Below are 26,706 nucleotides of genomic sequence, written 5' to 3'. Positions count from 1 at the left end.
CGAAAACGTGCTATGGAAGGCCTGCGATGTCACAGACATTAGCCTCACGCAGCACTCTACCACTATTGTTTATGATTAATACAAGTGATCCAGCTGTAGTCGAGGGGAGGCAAACGAGGACTCGGTCTTAATTTCTCTCCCCTTGTCAAGTGAGGTGTGAGGAGAAAAAACTAGTGCATGAGCTGATGCTGAGCTGGCACTCGCAAAAAACAAAAGGTTCCATCCATTCATCCATCTATCTCTCTGTCCTCAGCTGCCTCGCTCTTGTTATCTTCAGACGCTTTCATCACAACACAGACAGCCAACTGCAAAACAAGAACACACACACACACACACACACACACACACACAGACGGACACACAATCCTGCGGAAAAGCATTCTCGCCACAGACGTGGATAAACCTGATCCCAACACTTTAAACAGTGCGGGTGACTGCGCTTGCTCTAATGACGCTTGAGAACCTGCCTAACATAGTTCGGTTTCGTGGTGAACTTGAGGACTTTGCGTCAGCCTCTGCTCCTCTTTTCTTTTCTTTTTTTCTTCTGTTTCTTCCCAGTATCGCCATTAATCTGGCATGGCACAGGCCATCTGTAGCTGACATCAGGAAATCACTGCTCACATGCCGTCTGTGTGTCTGCGTTAGTCTGTGTCACAGAAATGCTGCGGGGGGGGGAGGCAAAAAGCACTGGCTCTCTTTCCTCTCCTCCCTCGTTGGGGGAAAAAAAAAAAAAGAAACAATCAGCATAGAGTCATTTGCATTTGAACCGGAGAAGTGTTGTGGTCGAACTCTCTCTGAGGGCGTACTTTAATTCCCTCCTCGGGGAGCCAATCATTGCACCGGCTTCAGCCATGAATATGTCCGAATTTAAAAGCCGGCCAGCTAATGTTATACAGTAGGAATTACTGCATAGTTAAAATTAAAAATGAGTACTCTTTGACTGAGTCATCAGCTCTGTAAGAGAGTTGCATATTATTTACCAGAGGAACTCCTGTCTCTCTGTCTAATGTGTGCTTAATGACGACAAGAAATAACAGTGGTACCATCTGTAAAACAGCATGTGGTTGTTTAATGTGTTCCAAAAAAAAAACTAATGCTGTTAAAGATCTTCTGGCTTTTTCATCTTTATGCTATAAAGTATATAAAATGTGGCAACATTAATTAATACCTGCAACGACATAGGCCTGGGCAGTATGTCCATATTATATTGTTATTTATGATGAGACAATATATCAACTTAGATCGTTTTATCCACATTACTGATAATATTAAAAAATCTCTTTGTGTTAATATATTGTCAAAGTACCAACAATATTGTCACAATTTCAGTATCTAGATATTTGGTCAAAATACTGTGATACGTGATTTTGACACATAGTCGTAACATTTATGAAGTTGTTGGCAAAACTAGTGAGGACCCAGACATGAGACACCCAGGAGTCAATCAGTGTTAAGAACAAAAAGCAAGCTGTAATAAAGAGGTTGATTAACAAATGAAACAAGAACCAGGTCGGGAAAAGGACAAAGGGCGGAAGTGAAGCATAGAACAGGATACACAAGGAGAGAACTTACAAAATAAAACAGAAAACAACAACCCACCCTAAAACTCAAACCACGACAGAAGTGCTTCTGAGGAGATATATATTATGCATGGCGATACAGCCAAAAATATTGCAACATCTGTCTTGTTTCTTATTAAAAGACAAGAGAGATTACTCTGCTCTCCTTCTGGCTATCAAGCGTATACCGACTTGTCACAACATGGTTGAGACCACACCGCCGTGCAGCATCCCACATGCCATCACTGCTGTGTGTCGAGCAGGTGATGGCGGTGGACGAATAGCCTGCGTCGCCATTCTTTTCTCCCTCCCGCTGCGCTTCTCTCATCACACTGCACAAGGGCAGCCTCGTTACCACCGTGGACTGATAGATGGCCGACTTCACCCTCTTCTGCTTTCCCTTCGTAGGGAAATGGAACAATGGTGGTGTTGAACCTTCCCCACTGAGCCTGCTGGGTCAATCTCGTACCTTCACACCGAGCAGCCTGACTGCCTCGTTGCAGCTGAGAAGCGATAAATATGAGATTGTAAATGGCCTCATCTGTGTCTGAATGAGACAATGTGATGAGGGCAGTAATGTGCAGCAACGGGAGTTACATCAGTTTCTCCGCTCCAATACACAAGGGTCATTAAGCATCAGCTGGTGATTAATTCGATTAAATTTGATTTTTCTATCCATACCATCTTGCATGAAATAAGACGCAGTGCGGTCCAGGTTAAGTGAGCCAACTCCCCCGTTTAGCTGCTATCATAACCTTCTGCTCCCACTTGGATGAGCTCATTACATTTGAGAGCAGATTAATGAAGGCAGTGTAAATCATTGGTATTGTTACGAGCAAATAAAAAAGCTGCTCCTCACAAGTGAACATCTTGCTGATCAAAACGAGATGTCCCTAGTGAAACCAAGCCTAATTACAAACCAACGGGGGTTTTTATTTGTGCAATAGAACAAAGTCTACAGTAAAAAGGACAGACCTGCTTTATAGTACTGTACAGACACAAAACACACACACACACACAGTACACACCTCACGCTCTATTGAGGACTGCCTGCATCAGTGCTTTTTCTCTCTGCCATCCTTGTTTATGCCCTGCGCCACTTTTAAAAGATTTAATAGAGGAGTTCCTGAGCTGCTGTAACACGTAGTTGGGGTAAGGATATTCCTGTGAGCAGAGCTTAACTTCATGTTTTAAATCTCAGTTCCTGAGGTAGCATCATAGAGTAGCAAGAGCAAGATGTGACAGGGATTTTTGAGAGAAAATACTGAATAAAAATGCTCATCCACCTACTACAATGAGTAGATTGCCCAGTATTGAAGTTGCTGGTAGTTTAATTACATTCATATTTGCAAGATGTTTCAATTACACTTTTTTTCCTCTTTTGTTTAATTACCTAAGTGAACTACAAATAATGCAGGGCCATAAAATAAAACGAAAAGTTGAATATATTAAGTGTCATCAAATTTTTGATTAAACATTCAAAAATCGATGACAACTGGGCACAGAATGTTAAGAAATGTCATCATTGACTGTACGTCAAAGACGTCTATGTATTGTCTTACAAGTTAGTGTGCTAACCAGCAAGCGCAGAGCCAGTTCCTACCTCAAGAGGTCAAAGTCAAATAGTGAATGACACCAGCACTTCCCCAGTGCTCAGAGCTCCCAGTCCAGGCAGAATCAGCCAATACGATCAATAGCTGCACGGCTAACTGAACTTACATGCGGCTACAGTTAGCAGCAGTTAGCAGTTACTCTGGTGGTATGCCGCCCCCTATTTGTTTGGAAAGTTTCTTCGACAGGTGGCCAATTTTTATATAATGCACCTTTAACTAAACCAGATTTCTCCCTAGGGTAGCTTTGCTGTAGTTCCGTTTCTTACAGTGTGAAGTATTTGGCAGCTTGCAAAGTAAATATTCATTCAAAGTAGCTTCCCCAACACCTACAGGAGTTACAGTTAGTTAAAGGGTAGAGGCTCACCAAAAATCACCAAACAGCACTGGCAAACTGTTGCTTTTACATGTCTTTTTTTCTTTTGTTTCTTTTTTTTGTGCATTTCTTCTATTGGTTTTGAACAGAACCAGGCTGCCTCCCTCCAGTCTCCAAGTCCAGGCTGTAGCTCCATATAACAGACATGATGGTATCAATCTTTCATCTAATTTTCGGCAAGAAAGCAAGTAAGCATATATCTAGTGCTGTTCCTTCAAACAAAGACGTTTGTAGATTAGTCCAACTCCAATATCAGAGTGTTTCAAATACCTAATCTAACACAATGTGTCTTTTAATTGCAACATTATCAATTAGACCGCATATTCATAGTGTAATCTAAACCATCTGTCATTCACTCTATATGGAGATGAGCTGCAAGTTAATTACAATAGGTACTCATTATCTGAGCTGAGACCAGCTACTCACTGTTTAACATAAGATCAAACTGCACATGGACATAAAGAAATGTTTTTTCTTGACTTTGGTTGGGTTGGAAAAAAAAAATCCTGCACCATCCCTTCCAGGAGGCAGACAGACCGTAGAAATCATATCCCCAGCAGGTAAAGGAAATATATTTTACATTGTTACACCGGTTCTCACTCATGTATGCAGCCTAGCAACTGCACATTTCTGAGAGGCGTACGGTCCGTGTGTGGATGAATTTTCGCAGCCGCGATCGACTCTTTTGGAGGTGCCGTGAACCACCCTGGGTCTCACTCAAGTCTGGGCTGTGTCTCTACACGGCAAATACTAATAGAGTTTACATCAAAGATTTCCCTCCCACTGTGACAGCCGAGCAGATAGATGCACTCACACTGGCTCTCTCTCTTTCTCACCTCCCTGTTCTCGACCTATCACCCTTTCCTCCGTCTTCTTTCCTTCCCTCATTCCCCCCCCCCCCCCCCCCATCTTTCTCCCTCTCCCACCTGGCGATGCTAGCAGGGTGGAGTGTCACCTTGCTCTGCGCCCACTGGCCTGTGGCTGGATGATGATTTATGGCTGAGGAAAGCGGGAGGGGGTTTGGGAGATGAAGTTGTTGGATGGCTAGGTTTAAAATCACTTGTGGCGGTGTGCGAAAGCGTAGCGTGATAAATGAATGTAGTCTCTGCCCGCCAATCACAATGATCTTCCTCCAGCGTACAGTGGGTTTTTAGATCCGTCCAGAGACTCTGGGCAGCTTTGTCTTCTTTTAATGATCTTTTTTTTTTTCTCCCTCCGTTCTACACTCCTGTGTATTAGGGCGAAGATGCATGGAAGAAGGTCGGCAGATAACTCTCTTTAAGGCTGAAAAAGAGCCTGAAGATGTCCTCAAGATTCTCTGATACAAACCAAAAAAAAACAGCAGCTTGTCCGAGCTTTGAAGCAACAAGCCATAAGCCCTGTCTTGTGTGTGGGCAAACTCAAATGCGTTTATATGGGCTGACAATCGCAGCCCATTGTGTAGAAATCCGTAAGAATAAAGCATCTGTGAGAAAAAAACGAGCCAGTCGGATGTTGTAAAAAATAATCATAAAATGGGTTGGTTCTGAACAAAAAAGCCCCGTTCTTTATTGTTCTGCTTAAGACATTTGTCAGTGAGGATCAGCGCACAAAGAGACGAGTGTGTTAAAGTCCCGATAACTGATACAAATGTAGAAAGTAATGGAGCTCCAGGACAGTAATGGCCTGTCTTTTACCTGCTCTGGATTAATGATAATATAATTACTCATTTAAATGCACGTTTCTGCTGATAACACAGGGAGAGCCGGGAGCGGGTTCTTGCTTAGTATGTTAATGTAATTCAAAAAAATATTTTCCACGAATAAAAATCATACATATCAATGATACCTCTGTGTGATGTGTGGCTCTCAGTGAGCAGTCCCTCCCCACGGCTCACTGAATAACCAGAGTGTCACGCGGCATACAAAACAGCGACTGTCTCCTGGACATTTACACGGGTGACAACAGGAGGTTCTTCAATTTTCTGTTATACTGTGAGAAAATAGCAGTGTGAACGCACCTTATGGCCTCATATTAAATGTAAGAAGTGTCGCTTTTAAAAACTTAACCAGGAGAAATGTTGCTAAAATGCCCATTTTTCCAATAGCGATTATTCCGATTATTATTGTTTGGTTTAACATTCATCACTCCTTATGTATCTGAACCACAACATTATGACTGAGAGACTGGTGGTGGCCAAGACCGCCCAGCGACCAGTTGTCCGTACTGTATGCATACTGTATGAGTCACACAACAGCAAGTCGCGCAGACAGATTGTGCTTTGCTCTCCATCTGAGTCCATTCATATGTCAGCGATCTCACAGCCACATATTGTTGCTCTGCTCGGCCATCTCGGACCCAGCATATTGTCTGTGAGTCCAAAATGGAAATCTCTTGATCGAGGTTCCAAATCACATTTATCTGTTTATCTATTTAGTGTTTTTCAGTCATTGCAGAGCGCTCAGTGAGGAAAATGGAACCGGTGTTCCTCTTAAAAGAGCCTGGTGACAAACAAATCCCAAGAAAGAGACATAAAAAACACACAAACAACCGACAACAATGATTTGATCCTTCCAACAAGTATTGTCTGTGAAGCCAGAGCCGGATATAGCTTATTCCTCTGTGCCATGGGCCTCAATTGTTGTCCAAAAACCATTAAAAACACATTACTGAGCCACTCCTTTGCACCGGTTAACATGCTCCTTCATCACCGCGAACGCACACGCTGTAGTTTATTTTGAATGAATCCCACATACACCGTCCCGCTGCCACAAATACTCACCAGAGCATAAAATGTGTATTAATCAGCTGCTGAAAATAGTCCCCGACAAAAGCACTACTTAGGCCTGTTGGGATAACGTTTGCCAGCAGTGACAAGCTGTTTCAGTGCAGTAATTATTATTATTTCCTTTTTTACGAAACTGTATATTTATGAGCCTCATCCTTTAAGGGAAGGTATATATAATGATGCCCCAGGGTCCATGCTGTTTCATGGAGGCACCTTATTAAGTTTGATCAGAGAGCAGACTGTTTGTCTGTAAAGAGCTCCTCTAACCCATAATGTACTGCACAGCGTCATTCCACACTACTGGCTGGGTTCAACCCTTTAAAAACCCCACGGGCTTTGTTCTGGTTGGACTGAAATTTGTTTTCACAATTTGCCCCCACAATTGGTTCACAAATACGTTGAGAAATTGTGTTAAATTTTCAATTTGCAGTCCAGATGGGGGCTGGGAAAAAGCTCCACCAGTTAGGGCCCTTTATTTTCTTTTTCTTTTCTTTTTTTTTGCATACTGTGTTGGCTATCCTGTCCTCCATCAGGACATTTCAAAGCTCCACAACTGGCCCAGTTCACTGCATGAAGCGACAACAGCGTCACCACGCAGTAATGAATCAAATTAAGTGGAATGTCAGCTAGGCTAACAGAGCTCTCCTTCTCCTCTCAGCATGAAAAGGAATAGTTTCATGGCTCCAATTTGTCTCCCCCCCCTGCCCTTGCTGGCACATATTTTTGCGTTTCATCTAAAAGATATAAAATAGAGGGGGGGGGGGGATTATTCTGCTGCCAAAGACATGATGGGTAGAAGTTGGGGATATCAAATTGGAATTGTAGAATCTTTATCCACGTCTGAAGTAGCGGAATCGACTGGTGAAGCCTTACCTTTGGGTTTGATGTAAATATATGCGATAACATAATTTATATCTCAGGGGGGGAGTTGCACCTCCACCTCTCTCTTTCTTCCCCTCCCTCTCTCCTGTGAAGATTAAAGTACGCAAAGGTGATCTGAACGGAGAGTGATACTTTACAGTGACAGAAGAAAGAGAACGACACAGCAATATGCTGATGATATGGTGATGAGCAAGGCAGAAGATGAAAGTGTGAAAGGAGAAAGACAGATAGCAATGTTTTTTGAATGCATAAATATGCACTGAGGCCTGGGTACAACTGCCTAAGTGACAGCTCTTGTATGCGTTTGGTATTTAGACAAACAAAGGGTTTTGCATTGAAAGGAGCCTGCTAAGGCTTCTGGGTGCAGAAAAACAAACCCTGTTTGCGTGCTTAACCTCGAGCCAACTTCCTGTAAGTCAAGTGGTTTAATGCAGTTGAGAGGTCAGTGTGGGACTTCCTACAAACTAAAATGCTTGACAGTTTCACGCACTGATGGACAGAAAGCGATCCAAACAACAGGAAAATGAGTAAAGTCCTCCTTTATATGTGAAGGAAACATCTACCGTGGGAAATGTTGCCCTCTTGAAGCACAGCGACTGTAGACATAATCAAGATTCGATCTGAGACAATCTAAATCACATGTGGCGCATTTAAATACAATAAACCACCAACGCCTTTCTGGTTTGGCTTTGAGACAATATTTTGAAATATTGCCATGTCTGGTTCTCGCTGGAGTATCATTAACACATCTCTCAGCCAGAGTTAGTGAGGGTTTTGATGTCCACTGTTCCTTTTTGCTAATTGATTCTTCATGTCATGTCTGCTGTTCGTGCATCATTTGCGAACAGTGCACTGCACCAAGGGGACATTTATAAAAGTGTGTGTATCAAAAGGTACCCCGAAACTAACTGTCATACCTGGAATCAAACAACAGCCTCAGAACTGACCAGCCAGCTTAGATCAAGACCTAAGAGTGTCTTAGCTAAGGCCATACATGACGATACTTCACCTTCAGTTTTAACCCGCTATGAGTCGGTTTTTCGTTGTTGTTATTTGTCCTTTACCTTTCTACAGGTTTATTTTTATTTTTTTATTTTTTTTACTTACTAAAATGTCATTTCTGGAAACAAATTGTCCCCAATTTACTGAAAGGTAAAAAAAAAAAAAAACCCAAAAAAAAAAAAAACAATAAGCCAAAGGTGTTTTTGAGTGAAGGAGAACATACAGATGATCGTACTAAAAATGGACCCTTTTTCCTGTACTTCTGTCACAAACAATAACAAGTATTGCAAAGTAGCCCATGTCAAGCTTGCCTACAGAATGAGGCACACACAGAGGTAATAATAAGACACAGGCCAGCTGTATTGGTTTTGTAAAATAAATACTTCGAATGAGGGATAAAAAAAAAACGTATGATTTAGAGAAAAAAAAGGCAGAGTGAGATGGCAAAGAGACGGAGAGCTCAGAGGAGTGAGAGTGACAGGGTAAAAAAAAAGGAAGAGAGTGAGATTATCCGTGGCCTTTCACTCAGGTTCTAATCCATACTTTACAATACTGTCGCCAAGAGAGCATAAATCTGCTGTATGACACAGTCTATAGGAACACTTAACAGACAAATGAACAGGAGGAACCCGAGGATATTACACTGTGGACCGCAGTAATCTGTCTCTCTCCGGATAGATAAGTACGTTACAGCGGGGTTCACGGGCACGGGCGAGTGTAACAAACATGCGTGAGCACACTTACCACTTTTTCTACTATGGGGGGGGGGGGGAATTTGACTGTTCTTCAGTTGATTTAGACAAGGAACTTTACCCCTACAACAAACCCCTGCCTCCCATTGAAAGGCCATCTGTGAATCACTCCTCACGCACTGACTCTGTAAAATGCGTTCGCCCTCCCGCTATCAAGTCCCCACGCCGCGAGGCTCGGCACCATTTATGAAAAACAAGCGGCTCGAGCTATTGAATCTTCAAGAGCAGCTGTGATGAAGGAGAGGGTCTATTTGCATCGCCAGTCGCAAACCAAAAGGTGTATCCAATGTCTTGGGGGCACGGGGAGAAGATGAATAAGGAGAGCGGCATAAGAACTGGCTCTATATATAGCAAGTAATCTGTCATCTCATTTTTGTCATCTCCCTTACCCTCGTTTTTGCTTTGAGGAATGAGGGATTGATGTTCAGGAGATCAGAAGAAGTAAGGAGGGAATCTTGGAGAGAGGAGAATATAAGGAGGGAGTGTGTGTGCCTGTGTTGGGAGGAGGAGGTGGAGGAGGAGGAGGACAGAGGGGAGCCTGCGCTGAGCGACTGATCACTGCTGTTTTTAGAGACCCAGTTGTGGCTGGCCAGGGTCCAAGCAGAATAGCTCAACTCTCAGAGCTGCAAGAAGAAAGTAAAAAAAAAAAACTATACATCTAACACTTTAGTTTCAAAAGATTTCCGCTGAATCCCGTCCTACACTGCAAAAAAAAAGCGTTTCCTCTCAAGCCGCAACCCCAGCCCAATGATGCCCGGAGTCAGATATTTTCTGAGTGGGTATTGTTTGAACGCCCTGTCAGCTCTGACAGGTCGGATCCACTGTCAGAGAGATCAGTTAGAGACAAATATGCCTCGTTCACGCATGCACGCACGCACGCGGAGGAAAAAAAACCTCCTGGGAGAAATTCTGAGGGCCGTTATCGAGCTCCGTTTGATAAGGGTTTGCCTTGTGGTCACTTCAAAGCAGAGATGAAGGAGCGGATAAAGACGGAGCGAAGAGATGGAGGGAGAAACGAGAGAAGGGGGAGTGCGGAGCGAGGCGGGATGTGAGGACGGGAGCAAACGGCGGTGGGGTGAAACGTGGGTGAGATGGGAAAGAAAAAAGGGATGGGTTCCCTTAAAAAAGAAAAGAAACCAAAAAGAGGAGACGGATCCGCGTGGAAAAAAGGTAGCAGGACGCACGAGGACACACTCGCGAGTACAACTTGTACACACGCTCGGGCATGCGTCACACTCGCACACCTGGGGGAGACGAATCTGGAACACGAGCGGACGGGTTTTGGGAGGCCGAATCTCGCTTCCCCCTCCGTTGCGAGTCCCGACTAAAGTGGCAACTTTTTGCTGAGCGAGGATCTCAATCCGGAGACTCTCTGATGAGCAGCTATGGTGAGGAGGCCTGCAGGCAGCCACGGATACATATGGGAGAGAGGGGGATCATTAGAATAGCTCAGCCCCTTCATAGACGGCAGACAGTTAGCTAGCTAGCTCCATCTAGAAACATTTCCCCCCTGAATAATTCACAGAGGTGTAAATAAAATATATCCAGTGGCCTTCACCTAAAGTAAAAAAAAAAAATAAAAAAATTATAAAACAAGATCGCTGCCATGCTGAGTAATGAATTCTTTATCTCGCAGATGAGTTCAGATATGACAAGCAGGCGGATGCACAACGTGGAAAAAAAAAAAGAGCTTACCTCAAAATTCAGTTATTCACATTGATATTCAAGCAGGGGGGCCGTGTCGCTTGATTTTAAACAGAATTTTTCATCGATATATCTGACTTTGATAATGACGCTTAAAAAAAGGCGCCCTCTCTCCCGAAACTGCGAGAAAATCACAGCGGCAGTGATCGCGACGACGATGTCTAAAAGTGCTATCGTCAAAAAAGAAAAAAAATAACCCTGAAACATTGCTACGTCGGCTGGTGCTCGGCAGGCGCATTACTATCCTTTAATTTCACCCCCCCAAATAACAGATGATAGCGGGACGTTTATTGCTTTTCTCCTGCAGCGAAGAGTGCCATACATTCTGCATAATGCATGAGCGTCAGGACCGTGGCCCAAATCGTCCCCCAAAACAAACAGCCTCATAATCAATGGGGCAGAGAGCTGTGTTTGCCTATTAGATATCAGTCGTCCTCACGCGTATGACAGGACCGTCACACAGGGAGATGGAAGGAGGCGAGGACAAGAAAGCAAAGTCAGTCAGGGGAGGAGGAAAAGGCCGCAGACCTTTTTTTTTTTTCCCCACGTGTCCCACCGGTGCTGCAGTGTTAACACCAGCGCGGCGATGTAGTCGTCAGCCCGCGCGCCGAAAACTACAATACAGTCTGTGCAAAAATCAATACGCGGCCCAGACCATCCCTCACCGCCGCTCGCCGTGATTATGACAATCACTCCAGGTGGTCGGAGCGCGGATCACGCCGCTCTGCCGCCTCAAGGGCGCTTGCTTTTGGCACACAAAAACCTTTTCATTTCCAAAAGGTCAATCAATAAAAAAACTGGCTCATTTCCCCCGCTCACTCTTGTATTCCTGAAATTATGCAATAATCGGTTTTGAATGGGCCTCGTGGGACTGTGGGAGCCCCTCAGCGCATACAGTGGCAGACCATGTAATTCTGCAATTCAAATTTAAAAAGCGAGGAGAACAAAAAAGAGGTCACGGCGCTCTCAGAACCACATGTACAGGTGCACCAATCCACTTTATTTTTCCAGTTCTGATCCGTAACAAATGCCGGAGATCCTTCTTCTTATTTCTCGCTTATTAAAATAGTAATAAAAATGCATAACATTTGAATGCAGTCCAAAGCAATTTATTTGAACGTGAGGATAGGCCTCACATATGAACAGGGGGAGATGTGCAAATTGCCATCACTCCTTTGGTGTTTAGAGAAACACACCTTTAAGCCGACTTTACTATAAAGTTATCAGGAAACCAATTACCTCGAGTAAAGCATTGTCATATTTAAGTTGCACAAGCTAAAAAGATTAACAGCTTAAAATTATTAGTCTACATTATTTGGACATTTTGAGGTAATTGGTTTCCTCGATTTTTTTTAAGTAAAGTCACTTGGTTAGGCAAATTTTTATATGTGAGTACAAGGGTGATGAGAGAATTTGAAAGGGTGCATCAGAAAACTGGCAGCCAATCAATCAGATTATGGAATCTGGATGAGTATGTAGATTTGTGACGTCAATACAATATCTGATAAGTGAATGACGTCAGAATTTGCACCCAAAACCAATACTGGACCGGATCAGTCCCACACTGTACGTTTTAAAAGTTGACTTTACTTTAAAAAATCAGGAAACTGCTTACCTTAGAATCACCAAGGTCGACTATACAACTAAAACTTCTATGAGCTAAAGAGTCTACTTTACTTGGTCATTTTGAGGTCATCGGTTTTCTCAACTTTTTTTTTTTTTACAGTGACTACTGTAAAGCCACTTTGTCCAACTTTTTCGGTCCAACTCCTATTCGGAACTTTGAAAACAACACTCTGTTCCATTTGTGGAACATAAATCCACTTTCCAAGGATACTTAGAGTACATCTTAGTCTGAATGAGACAGATGTCAGAGAAAATTCACACAACTGTCGCTACTATTTTATTTCAGGATGAATGTTTTCATATCTTTGCACTCCTCTTGGAGTACAAATGCCAAGGTTGAGAATCTTAAAAGATGTCTCCTGGTTGAGCCCGTAGAGACAGACATCTAAGGACAGCTGCTCTTCCTCTTTCCTTCCCTCCCCCGTCTCTTTTAGCTCCTCGCCTTCCTCTCTCTGTCGATCACGGACAAACTTTTAACTTCACTCTTGCAGCCCCACCTCTCTGAACTCACCATATTTCCTCTCCATCTGTTGTCTGTCCTCACAAAGCACTCGTACTCCCCTCTCCTTCCACGCACATCTTTTCTTTAATTCATTTACAATGAATAGTTGTTCCGTGAAGGCAAATGGGTCAAGTGTGTAGTGTCAGTGGTTTGTCAGCCTAATGTGTGTGTGTGTGTGTGCGTGTGTGTGCGTGTGTGTGTCTTTGTAATACGCATCGGGAGTTTCCTCTCAGCTCCTATTACTCTGACACAACACTTTCTAAATTAGCTGCCTGACACTAACCATCGCCTGAGCCTCAGGGCCCGACCTCAAACCTTATACCACAATGTCTTCCTCAATTTACACACACCTCTGGTCGGAAAAGATATCTCACCAGAAAATGGTACAGCCCGAAAAAACATCCTCAAAAAAAAGTCATCTTCTGCTGCCGCACCGAAAAAACCTCAATATGGGAGAGCAGGTTTTCAGGTGTCGACAAACAGTAAGAAACCACCACACTCACTGACCTCGTTAAAAGCAAACACATGGCTGCCGTCACTTTGTCTTGGCCCATATATAATGGCGAGTCGCTATCAAACTGCTGCTACCCTTTGAGCCTAACTCACAGTTTATATCCTGCAGGTCTCGGATACTTGAAGTTGGGATGATTAATGAGAGTGACGTCGACGGTAATGAGCAGTGGGACTTTAGCTGTGCCCTTTTTCTTCCGTCCCCGTGGCTGGCATCTGCCCACCTTACACATGTCGAGAGAAAGTAGTCCTATCCCAGGCCGGAGGGCAGAGCAGACAGAGTCTAACATATATTCCATTCTTGGCACATCGTGAGAGAAAAGAAGAGATTGCAATAGAAGAGAATTGAGCTAAAATGCACATTCGAAATTAGGGATAACTATTTAAATATGAAGGTGGTGGTGTTGGGGAATTAGAATTATTTTCTTAACCGTTGAGAGTTAGGTGAGAAGATGATGTCGCTCTCATGTCTGAGAAATACATACATATGGAACTACAGTCAGCAGTCGGTTCATATCTTAGAATAAAGACTGGAAGCATGGAGGAGCGACTAGCCTGGATTGGTGTTATGGTGTGTTCCACCTACGTTCCAACTGGGAGGTCGGAATTTCTAGTTTCTTAGTTACTGGTCAGCAATTTCAACTGGACAGCTCCCTGAAGTCAGATTAAAGATCGGCCACACCGTGCATCAACCACTGTGAGGCCTGTACAAATATTTATCAGCTCTTCTGTCTCATTTGTATCTCATTAAATGTTTCTTCCACACAGTGCTGTCCCAACTTTTTATCAGTGGACATGCTGCTCAGGCGTTTGGATGTGCAAAATAACACGTAATGCCTCGTTATCAATTTGCACTGCTCACATGAATAGCAATGGCTATGCGGTCTGAAACTAGTTTTCCTAGATTACTTGAACATGATCAACTCAAATGTGATGTCATTGCGAGTTCTGACCTCGTAGGGAAACAGAACAAAATTAACCTAAAAAAAGGTTTAAAAGCTCTCAAGTTGTTAAAACAAAAAGTTGTGGTGACCAATGGCAACGTTCCTCTGTAGAACCATCTAAGCTCACTGGCTGCAGAAGTAAACTTCACACATTGACATGAGAGTTGTGTCGATATACTGATCCTACTAATGTCTCAAAGTGTCTTCCTTAAAGTTCACTACCTTATACTCTGATTATTGCAAACGTTTTGGATTATTTCTCTACCTAGACAAAATACTGTATCACATTTAAGAATATAAAAAAAAGATAAGGTATCAAGTAAGTGTGTGGAAATGTTATTACGAGCTCATCTATTGTGCCAACTACGAGGGCAGTCGGAGCAAGGACGGGCTTATTTGGACTGGACATCTGATCACACTGAGACCCTTCCATAACTAAGCGGCACGCACGGCTAACACCATTTGGTGTTTGCTTAACTTTGATAGGATTAGGATATTACAAAGTGCAATCTCCAGAATTTCCAAGTGAACTTTACCGAAGGGTAAGAAGAGTGGGGGGTTACTTGTGCACTTGCAGGCCAGATTTCATGTCACACTGTGGTCACCTTCTTTTAGTCCAGTAGTGAGCTGCTTGGAAAGGTGCTAGTGTTTATTGTGTCATTCCACTCATACTGCAGAGCCTTGACCTCTGTGTGTGTGTGTGTGTGTGTGTGTGTGTGTGTGTGTGTGTGCGTGCGTGCGTGCGTGCGTGTGTGTGTGTGTGTGTGGAGAGACGAGGTTAGAGGGTCAGAAAGGGTATGAGAGGGAGTGAAAGTGTGAGAGAGATGAGTGACAGACAGTCCGGAGAGTCGCCCTGTGGCATTTCATCCTTCCTTCCACTGGAGCCATCGGCGATGTTAACTGTACTCGCTGCAGCGTTATTCCCCAAGACACATCCCGTCAGAGACAAGGTGCATTATTCCACGCCACAAAGCTGCAACTCTGAGGTGTTGTAGTCAGCACTGAGATGCAGCTGCTTTCACTGGAGCTTGTAGTGCTCTACCATGATCCAGTAGTTTAATTGACAAAATTTGACTAAACTGTCACCAGATATCGATTTATAAGGACTTGTTTTACATTTGAGTGTGAGGATTAACTTCCATGACTCGGCTCCAACATACATTGATTTTGTGAACATGACACTCTCATGCGTGAACACTCTCAGTTCACCCCATTACCTCACCCATGACCTTTAAATCTCAGGTTAAAACTGGTTTTAACAAACTCGCTTTGATGCATTAGGTGTTCCTTCCCTTTAATGTGATTCTTCTCTTTTTTCTTTAAAACCCCCTGTTTAATAAGGAGCCCTCGCCCCGGCCTCCCGCAACCTTTCACTCCTCCGTTCCTGCCGCCCTCTCCTCTCCCTCCTGTCTTCCCTATCCCCTCCATTGTCCTCAGGTAATATTATGTGAACTCTCATTACATGGGTGGTACAGTAATAGACTCTTCAGCGCTAAGATCCTCTTTATTATCCGTCAACTGTGGACTACATCTCTAAGCTGATTAGCTCGAGCTGTCTTTTCAGCGTTTTCAATTAGGAGCGTTTTTGAATAGTCAAGCAGATTGCACGCCTTATACTCATCACTGACATTCGCAGAGCACTACGCAGTGTTCAAATACAGTAATCCAAGGAATACACTGGAGCGGCGAGGATGAAAGAGCCACAGAGGAATGACATCATGGCAGATTTTAATACCGGACTCGCAGGGAAATGTGCAAAAGTAGCTCTTAACAGCAATCCAAAGCAATTTACGGCGGCAGAGAGGCAGTTTTTAGCATAAATGGCCCAGCTGGCAATCATACAACTGTCATACACGCGCATGATGCTGACACAAGCACATACACACGCATACATAGCGGTACAAAACTCATGGTTTGAGTGGTATCACAGTTTTGGATAATTTTTCGGATCAGCAAAAGAAATAAAGGGTTAGGGTAAATTAATTTCATCTACTTTGCCCTTCCCGCTCCATGTCTGCCGTCACCAGCGCTCACTGAATGTACTGAAAATGTAGTTGCAACAGTGTGAGATTTTCACATTCTAATTAACCACCACAGACGGCATCACAGCAAACATTACTACACAATCATAATAATAATGATAATTATCATTATCATTATTATTACTATCTGTCATAATTGACCCTTAAAGGAATTCTGAATCAACCAAAGCTTTATCATAATCTAACACAATATTATGTCCTAATGAGCATCAAACTTGATACAAACTTTCTGCATTATGAATTCATTTATTTGTTAATAATAATTTTGTACTTGTTTTGTTTTTTTGAGAACATTACTCTTGTATTATGAGCTCTTATAATAAATCCATGGTCAACACTCTGTAGACTCGCTCAGTGTAAGCACCACAGCACCACAGCACTGTCTATACTAAGCACCGAGATGTTAAAAAGTAAGTATTTCACACTGTGAAGGGGTTAATCCAAGGGTTCAAATGTATTCCACACTGTGGGGGGGTGATCCATGCAGACTCTAATTTTACAAACATTATATTTAAGACACAAAAGAAAAGATCTTAAGGGACAACTTTGGCATTAGGCCTTAGGATGCAGGCGTTTTCATACAAGAAGGCTTCTGGATTAGCTATAGCTGTTGTATCTCCATCTGCTTCTGCTGCACTCACAGGACTGTAAAATGATGAGCACTGATACATTCGTCATTCTGAGTGGCGTACAGAGAGCCTGGCTGTTTGGGTGCCACTTATGAAAGCTGAGCCGCGAGCGCCCACGGGGTTGCGAACACCTACACGCTTAATCTCACTGTTCAACTGTCTGCGTTCGTGTCATTTCAGACGCGCTCGCAGAGGATGTCGGGACCTGACGTCTGGGAAAGAATGAGAGGGGAGGAAGCGGAAGAGGAGGAAATTGAGGGAGAGGAGCGGATGGATGAGGTTGTGACTCCTAGCCTGAATGGATTTGGGGCAGATGACGAGGATATGGCCTGCTCAGTGCCGCGGGTGTACGCGTGTGTGGGGTCGCGTGTACGCGAGGAGTGCATGGTTTTGTGATGTCACTCGCGGCAGCGCCAAAATATGATGATCTCGGGGTATTATCGGTATCTGTTTAAGGTATCCGGCTTTATCAAATACCCACTTGACACAGGAGTCACCACCGTGTTTTATCATTCTGTCTCTGTCTGACTATCTCACTTTCGCAAAAACACACACACACACACACACACACACACACACACACACACACACACACACACACACACACTCACTAATCCAGTCAGTCATTGTTAATCCAGCTGTGTGCTGGGACAAAAATGTGCTGTACATGGCTGACAACCATGTCACCAGAGTGCTGATGTCATACCTGTCTGTATTTTGGTTGCTAATGTTATCACCGCCGTTGTTTGGAGCCACTTTGGGGCCCACGCAGCACACACCGAACATATCGAGGAGAAGAACCATGTACCCTTGTACCCTGAAGCACGGCAAATTCCACTCCAGGGAGATCATCAATGTCATAAACGCACGTGTCTCTGCTCTGAGTCAAGTGTTGGTGTCATGTTCTCGGTTGTATTAATTTGACAAAGAGCTCAGCCACACTCAGAGAGGAGGGCAGAGGAAAAGGAGGGATACAGACATGCACACTTTGAGGATCTCTGCAGTAGTCATGTACCATTTGCCAGAGAACAACTGCAGCGGAGCAGCAGAGAGTCAAGTGCTTCTTCCCCTGGCACCTTAGTGGTACTGGTAGAGGAAGATGAGAGCCTTCTGTATTTCAAATGAGATTTATTTTTTTTCCCCAAGCAAGCGATCATAGCTACTGTTGCTGCTCTGTTAAGCTGCAATATTTTTCATATTTTATCAGATCTTATCATTTCCGTACAATTTCTGCATGAAATAAGTTTTCCAAAAGGAAACAATGCAATCAACTTTTCACCCTTTGTGAAATTGTCTGTTTGATTTCCCAGGTATAGTGGTGCTTAAAGGCACTCGGCAGCGTCTGTTAACTTCCTTTGTAGTTGTAATTCTCTGCCATAAACTACAGCCTCTACATGGTAACATCAAGCAGCGTGAATGAGCTGGCAGCCTGTAAGATCTTCCACATTTGTCAGCAGCGTTGCCAGCAAAGATTTGCAGGTAGTCGTCTCTGGCTCTCCTCGATCAGGTCGCAACAGCTGTTACTGAGTTTACCAAGCTATAACGTGAAGTTATAATCTGCAACATTTCTGCATTCAAATGCCATAAAACGACTAGATGTTGGTTGTATATTTTGTTGCGCTATGTACTTGCACTATCCTAGACATTTTTAGGCATTTTGTTCAAGGTACACGTGTATTTCATTTGGTTTCCTGGAGATATTCAGAGATTGAGGAAGGGAGTCGGGGAGTGAGCGCAGGTAGATACAGGTTTTTATTGGCAAACGTGGCTGCTTAACAATAAAAGAAAACGACTCCATTGATACCAAACTACTTATGACTTTTGTTTTGTTCTGAGTGAGAGACCCTTAGCGGCCCTCACACACAGCTCAGTTAAAACGGGTTGCACCGCACACAAGATCTCTTACACAGAGATGCGTTACTCAAAATTTAAACCACTGTCAAGTGTATGTGTTGTCACTAGCATGCTAATGTATGACAATGAATTGCCCTTTACGGAGTTACTGCGACAGGATAAATGGAAAAGGACTGGACGCAATTGGACACATGTGATCTGACAGAAATCAAATTTGCACGAAACATCTGTGTCAGTAACATTAAAATCCACCTTCAGTCAAAAACATTTCTTTTTCTTCTTGTTCCTTCGTGTGAAAGTTTGAGCTCCGCTGCGCAGAATGATGAATGACTAGAAAGCTGTGTTCACATTCATTGTGCGACTTTTCCAGGAGCTCGCTGAAAATCTGATTTTAAGAGGCAGGAATACGAGCGTGATTGAAGGAACGGGCGCTTTCTTGGCTCCAAAAGTGTGAAGCAAGTCAGACACACTTTTTTATGTGCGCTTGAAAACATTAATGGAGAGGATCTTAAACTAAATGACCCAATATGGCTGCTTATGTAAAAAGCATTTTTCAGGGTAGGTTTGATGTATCATCTGGCTTTGTAAAACTGTTGTATTAGGATGTTGCGTTACAGCTCATTGACTGCTTCTTCACGGAGTTGATTGTTTTGGATAGGACGGTGCCACGGAGTTATGGAGAGCTGGTGCAATCAAATCCCGCTCAGTAGTTTTGCTGAAGTAATGCACACACAACATGTAGCTCCGCGCATTCCCATGGGGGTGGATTTTTAGGACTTTCACATTAGAAACCGGGGGGGTGTAGTCTGTGTTCATGAAGCCCAGATTAGGATTTGACAGCATGTGGAGAGTGGTTGGCGTGGGCGTGTATGTGTCGACAGACAGCGGGAGGGATAAAGAGAGAAACACTGAGGAGCAGACCATGCACAGACATCCAGAGATTTACAACAAGTCGGAGAGAAAAAAAAAAAGGCGTATATTAAAAGGAAGTCATGAGGAAGAGATTATGTAAAAGTGAACGGAAGTAAATTAAGACCCATGACAGAGGAGGAGCAGTTGGATTGGCATTGAAGACGGTGATGGAGACTGAGTTTAGAGCCTGAATGGGAGGGGAAGAGTGGCATCGCAGTTTTTGAAAAAAAAAAAAGAAAAAAAAGCTGGGAGGGATTGACAGTAAAATACAGAGAAAACAAGGATAGGAAATGCAGCAGGAAATAAACCAGAGGGACAGATAGATACTGAGCACTAAAACGTAGTAGAGGAGACAGCAGATGGTGGGGATTATTCTGGACTAAAATACTCTGGGATCTACAGAGGGGAGGCCGCAGACATAAACCGTTACAGACTCCATCTGCCAGAAATAGACCAAAAAGAGCTGCAGGTCCACCATCGCCATAACGATCAAATCCTGCCTAGATGGCAAAACCCAAAACAGCTCTAATTGTCATCCTAAAAACAAATTAAGTACTTAGACGGGAGAGGTGAAATGGAGAATTGTTCTTGTGTGGTTTCGAAAAAAATCAGTTGGGAGAAACCTCCTGCCAGTCGATAGAGGCGGGATATTTTCTGCAGCGTGTGTCTTTGTGCCAGAGTATTTCAGGAGATGTTTGCTTGTGATTATGGCTGATACTATAAGACACCCCTAATCCACGTTTTATGTTCACTGTGATTAGCATAACAGGCTCCACTAACTGCGTGTGAGAGCACGCGGTGAGAACAGCGACAAAGTGGCCCACAAATCTCCACTATAATGCCTCGATATCCAAAACAAACACACACATAACTGCAGTCTAATGCCTGCCTATCATCCTGTATCCCTCTGCATGCAGGAAAAAATTACAGCAGAGTAAGAACAAAGCAATCTGGAAGGAAGTTAAAGTTTTTTTTTTACCTTTCCCTGTGTGTAGATCAAACCTTGAACCTGCAAAAAAAAAAAAGAAAAGAAGAAGAAAATATAATTACTGCTGCAGTCAGAGTTAACACCAGCGAGGCGGAGCAAAATCATATAGTGCGCCGCCACACTGATGAAGCCATTTAAAGCAAAATCAACAACATTAGCTTGTCTCTGTGGGCAGGCAGAACCCACACCATGCTCTGCTCCTGTCTGCAGCTTCCCTCAACGCTCCTCTTTAATTGCCTATTGAGCCGTGTCGCTCAAGACGTGTGCTTTATATTCCTGCAACTGCAAGTAATTGTTAGTACAGTCTAGTCTCAGCTTTACTGTTAGGATGGACAACATATTGACGTTATTCTCTGTGTGTGTACAGTGTGTGTGTGTGTGTGTGTGTGTGTGTTTGCTATTGACTAATTATCTACCCTGAGAGGGGACAGTTAATTAAATCCGTCTCTGGCACTGAGCATAAAGTAATTATTGTGCATGCATGCATAACCACAAAAAAAAAGAGTCAACAACCACATGTGCTTAAGACACGACACGTGCACACACGAACTGTGTGCACTTCTGCGACGCAGACAAAAGTATTCCTTTACTTGTTTGCGCAGCTAGATGTGACTCCATCGACCTGCATCTGACAGGCTGCAAATACTTTAAAACTAGATTATGTCACGTTTGGTTAATTTTGCCCACAATTGCTCAACATACATTATAACTAATCATCTGACTAGTCCGGAACTCTGTGGACTCACTGAGCTCCTGCACACCGCCTCCGCTTTGACGAGGTTGTCTGACGAGGGGCTCTGAGAGAGGAGCACACCAGTCTCATGTGGCTGGAAGTATTTCCACATTTCATTCTGTTGCTGTACAGCAAGAAAGTTGCAGATAATAATGAAGCTGGCTTTGGTTTGTGTTTGCTGTCCAGCTGTCGCTTGTCAGAGCTACTGGTAGCTCGTCTGCCCTGACTATCTTCTGGCATGTCATTCTTCTCAAAGTGTTTTTCCATGTGTTTTAGCCACAGTTGCTCTTGACAGCACCACGTAGTCGGGTTCATGGCGTGAACCCCTCGCCCTCTACCCCGCTGACAGAGATTATACCTCCTCAGACCAGTGCACCACATAGATCAGGGGGTTACCCTGACATCCTTAAAGGGTAACACCACCAATTTTCACAGTCACTCAGTGGCTAAGTTGCATTGTGGATTTTGTAAAGGAAGAAGAATATGTGAAATAAAAAAGGGATCTCTCTGATTCTGCTGCATTGATTCTGATCATTTGTTTTAACGTTTTTGAGTTTAACAGTGTTGTAGGGGTTCAATGCTAGACCCCGGACTGCTCTCAAAACCTGGCGCCTAGATTTCCCACAATGCAACTTAGCCACCGAGTGACATCACTGGAGGCACTATACTGAGTTACCCTTTAACTTAAACAAAATCGTCATTCAAATGGGCAGCAATCAACCCACCCTGCTTCTAAAACGTTGAGACACTGAGTTTTAGTCTGAGTTTTTTTGCAAACAGTTGCATTCTGTTGCATTCTTATTTTCATTTCACACACCCAGTCCCAGTAGTTTTTTTTAATATTTCATTTTGTATTTGACCTCTGCGTGGCAGCAGCTTACATGTGACTGGCGCATTATCAAAGTATAAGTCTACAACAGGGGTCACAGAAAGGGCACTTGAAATATATTGTTAGATTGCAAAATTGCTTCATTATTTCAGCTCCATGCTCAGAAGTCTTGGTACTGCTCACTGCCCTCACAGAGGACATAACAGAAAATACTTTGTAGATATGTTTACATCATCATTTTGATACATAATAAATAATAGATTGACTGGGAATATGAATGAATGTTTTATACGCCTCCCAGTGCCAAGCTGCGCCCACCAACCCTGCCAGTAGTAAATTCTCCAAAACAACATTTTTTCCCCAATTCCCCCAACCACTCTGCCCTCAATTACTGGTTTCCAGTCTGACGTGGGTGCACTTGGACAACCCAGCTCATGCCTGCAGGATGACAGACCATGTTCTCTATTGGTCTGAACAGATGCCCGCTACATCTGCTGCCTGATAGCAGGCACTCTGTGGGATGGTCCAGCGCTGGCTGCCGGTTGATCAGTGACATTTCGCTGAGCCACAGTGAGTGTATGTGATTCACATTCCCTGAAAGTGCTTTGAGTGTTATCATCGGTGATAAAAGCATTCTGCCAGGACGAAATCACTTGACATGGCTTCTCCTGGGGTAAAAAACGTACATTTAGGTGTGTGTTTTTATCTCTTTACTTTCCTAAATAACAGAACTTTCTCAAGACTTACTTTCCTCAGATCTGATGATTTACAAGCGGAGTAAATAAACCAGCCTTTAATATACTTTTACAGTTTCAAACAATCAGTCCATTTTCTTTTCATGCGGAACACTGCTTCATTGTCCTGCACTGTCGTTCCATTCACAGGACTGTGAAAAGAGACATTGGCAGTTACGATCTGTCCTCTGCAGGAAAACCTTTGATTCCCTCAGGCTGGACTGAGACTGACCACCCAGGCCACAGGAGCCGGGGAAACAACAGCAGCTGCTGTGGCATACAAATAAGCCTTACAATCAGCTACTTGCACACACACAATGCCAGTGCTGTTCATGCAAGATTTCATGTCAGGGGTTTCAAAAAATATGTGCAAAATATTTTGAATCTTAGGATCGAAACTTTTTTGGCCCTATCATAACCAGCACTGGGTTTTGTATCCATTTGGCATTTTAATTTGTTCAACCATGCTGTTGTAGCCTACTGATGTGCTCCAGGTTACAAGTCATATAAACGTGGGGAATCTGACAATATCATTTCATCGCCTCCTGATTGATCAGCATCTGAGAAGACAAAACGGATAGTGAAAATGTGGAGGGACATCAGGTCATACTGTAAGGGAAACTGCATTTGATTCTGCTGTACAGCTTACGTTAGCATTCAACCACTTCCTAGCTAACATCACCATTCGATATTGTGTTAATCAACACAATAAGAAAGGTGTAAATTTAATTCTGAAAAATCAATGTACATCTTGGATAAAATTCATTTAAACCTGAAAGTGAAATGCACTGAATGTAATCAAACGGCAGTGTTAGCTAGGAAGTGGTTGAATGCTAACATTACCTAACAGGTCATTTAATATGATGTTTTACCCAGAAAGATGGCCTCATGTCCATACAGATGTTCACTATCCATCATGTTTTCATTCGTGAAAGGGCAAAATGATAACAAATTTGGTATCCGTGAGATTTTCTATGTTTATTCAACTCGCAACTTGGAAAACAGCAGCATAACCACCCTGAACATCATATCAGAGGACAATAGGCGCCGCATGAAAAAGGTCTGTGAAAGAAACATATGAAACTCCTTGGTTCTAACTACAAATCACTCAATGTTGATTATTTTCAAAAGTGTAAGAGATGTATTTGAAAATCCATTTATTTTTAACAGAATGAGGAGCGTTCAACTAGCCTGTTTCATGAGCATGTTGAGCAGAATGATTCTCTCAGTCAGTTACAGGAGCTTAGTACCATTTGGCATCTTAACAACACATTTCAACAGGTGCTTGCTTTTGTCCCATGATCCAGCATCAAGCTTCAGTCTGGACACCCCTGCTTTTGGCTTCCATTACGCACTGAAAGGGAATCTTTCTGCTCATAATCTTGGAAGCAAAGACTCATGCACTTGCTCACTAAGGAATCCCATTACATCCTCTTCATGTGGACAAGATCAAATTCAACAGCAGCAGCCTAAACTAGAAAAAAGGCTTGTTTGCTTATTTAGGTAAACCCATGTCTGCAAATCTGATTCCGATTCTCAACGATGCACAAAGCAGTAATTGTCCATATTTGCTGCATGAGTTGGCAGACATTTGAGGTTTGACGCTTTGCCCGGCCGATTCTTTTCAGCCGCTGACGTTCGCGGGCCCATCAGCAGCAGGCCTTCACACTACCTGCCGCATCCGGCTTAAGTGCTCTGCACTTGGAGACGGAGGAGAACAATCATTTCATCAGTTGTTTAGCAGCAGTGCCTGACCGCGCTCGTTCAGATAGGTCTGCCAGCTGGAGCAAAGGCTCATGGGAAAGGGGAAGGGGGGTGCAGGAACAAAAGAGAAAAACAAGCTGTTAACAAATCTGACAGAGAGAAGTCCCTGCCTCTGAAAACAAATGATGCAAACGTAGAACAGTATGGTCGGAGCAGCATTATCGGACGGTATTAAAGGGACCACTGCAATGATGAGGGATACACCTCCTCGTTTTGTCTGGAATATGAGGGCAATCGGTGACTATCGATGCAAGAGGTGCTTTATAATGAATGGGAAAGTGATATTTTACAGAGTGACTGGCAGCCAAGAACAATGGAGCTAAAATAAACATCCGACACATGATCACAGGCTGTCTGAACGCCACTAAGCTCTTTCTTTCCTTCACTCTCTAAAAACGGTGCGATTAGTCACCGCGTGAGTCTACCCCGAGCAGGTTGAATTTAATCTCAACCTCTGAGGCACTTTACAGAGAAATTCAAACCATTACCCAAGCTCAACAATTGGCGGTGGCTGCCAAGCACCTACAAGGGAATGTCAGTTTCCATGGAGACCAAGCCATCCCAGCTGCCCCCCTCTTTCGCACCACAAGTAAAAGAAAAAGAAGGGAAAAAAAAGAAAACATTGACAGGCACATATCACAAACCTCTCTGTGACTCTGTCTCTGTCTGTCTGACATCGCCGTTTGTGTTAATCTATGCGTGTTTGTTTTCGGCTCAAACATCTGCCTCTGTGTTTACTGTGTTTACATGTTGGTGGCTGCTCATTTGCAGTTTCCCCCGCAAGTGTCGCTCGGACTTTGGGAAGCACACCGTAGGAAATAAATGCAAAGACGCATGCGGCATTTGGGAAGTGAGAAACTAAATTGGGTGGATGGCGGCTCAGAGCTGGAAGCAGATGGAATCTAAATCAAGAAATGAAAAAAAAAAAACAGTTGCTGTGCTTGAGCAATATTTATACATTAACAATGGATTCAATGTGTGTGCGACAGGTGTAACTCCTCAGCTCTGAGGGGCGTCAGAGCTTCCTTTAGCTCATTGTTTCTGTTTTTGGCCCACAACTTTATCGGAATGATTCAGTCTCCCCGCTCTCATCAGCGCAGCAGACAGCTGTTTTCAACAAAAAAACCCACTTTACACTAGCTGCCCAAAAGCAAATAGCAACCAGCTGGTGATTAGTAGCATTTAGCTGCTTAATAGATAGATGTTTTTAGAGTGAAAAGAGAACAAAAGAGACTAATGTTGCCCCAGGTTTGCAAATAAACAGCTATTTACTTATAAGTTCGCCACGCATCAAATTATGTTTTGTATCTTCACCATGTCAGTGTGTCCACCGCTTGTTTCTGCTGCCCAGGAGTTCAACTGGGCCTGAGCTGACTTTGTTGTGGCCACCACACTGCAGCAGGATCAATACTGTGTCTCCAAACCGAGAGGGGGGCCGCGAGCAATCTACGCACCCCCATACTGTGCCCCCCCACAGCGGTTACCTCATAAATTATTTAAGTCTTCGGATACAGCATTGTGATCTCACGGTAGCCTTATTAACTTAGATGCTTTTCTGCAAAGCAAACACACAAGTTATTGCTCACGGATTGAAAGCTTATAAGGTGAAATCATCAGGGGAAAATGCAGCCGCGCTTGGGAGAAGTCCGGCACCGTCAAAGCTGTCAGTACATTAACTTTTTTAAGCAAAATTGTAAATTTATAAAAGGCAATTGTACATTTTCATTTTGTTTTCGACACATCAAGTGGATTATTACACTGCTTGTTGTCTTGAGATCTCACAGCGTTTCAAACATGTCGAAACAGTCGCGTCACCCAAATGATATGATACAAGTAAATTAAATCTCATTTTAGATTTGAGTTAAATTCAACATATCGACCATATAGAAGGAGGTGGTGAATGGATTTTAGTTTGATTTACAGCAGTAAAAAAAATTATTTGTTGAAACAGCGCCACTGTTACTACATCCACAGTAACACCATGTCT

The 26,706-nt window shown here is 43.3% G+C and overlaps 1 protein-coding gene across 2 annotated transcripts in view; it reads right to left on the bottom strand.

The window, feature by feature from the left end:
- The window catches only part of igsf11 (immunoglobulin superfamily member 11), a 111,558-nt gene that overhangs the window by 58,244 nt on the left and 26,608 nt on the right, over window positions 1-26,706 (bottom strand). The window contains exon 2 of one of the 2 annotated variants that reach the window (XM_030404457.1): window positions 20,651-20,680. The exons of the other annotated variant lie outside the window; for it this stretch is intronic. Within the exon in view, the coding sequence (XP_030260317.1) occupies window positions 20,651-20,680 (30 nt within the window). The remainder of the gene's footprint in view (window positions 1-20,650; window positions 20,681-26,706) is intronic. 2 annotated transcript variants of the gene reach the window in all.

Source organism: Sparus aurata, chromosome 2, assembly GCF_900880675.1.
Source record: "Sparus aurata chromosome 2, fSpaAur1.1, whole genome shotgun sequence".
NCBI lineage: Eukaryota > Metazoa > Chordata > Actinopteri > Spariformes > Sparidae > Sparus > Sparus aurata.
This window is presented reverse-complemented; position numbering and strand designations above follow the sequence as displayed.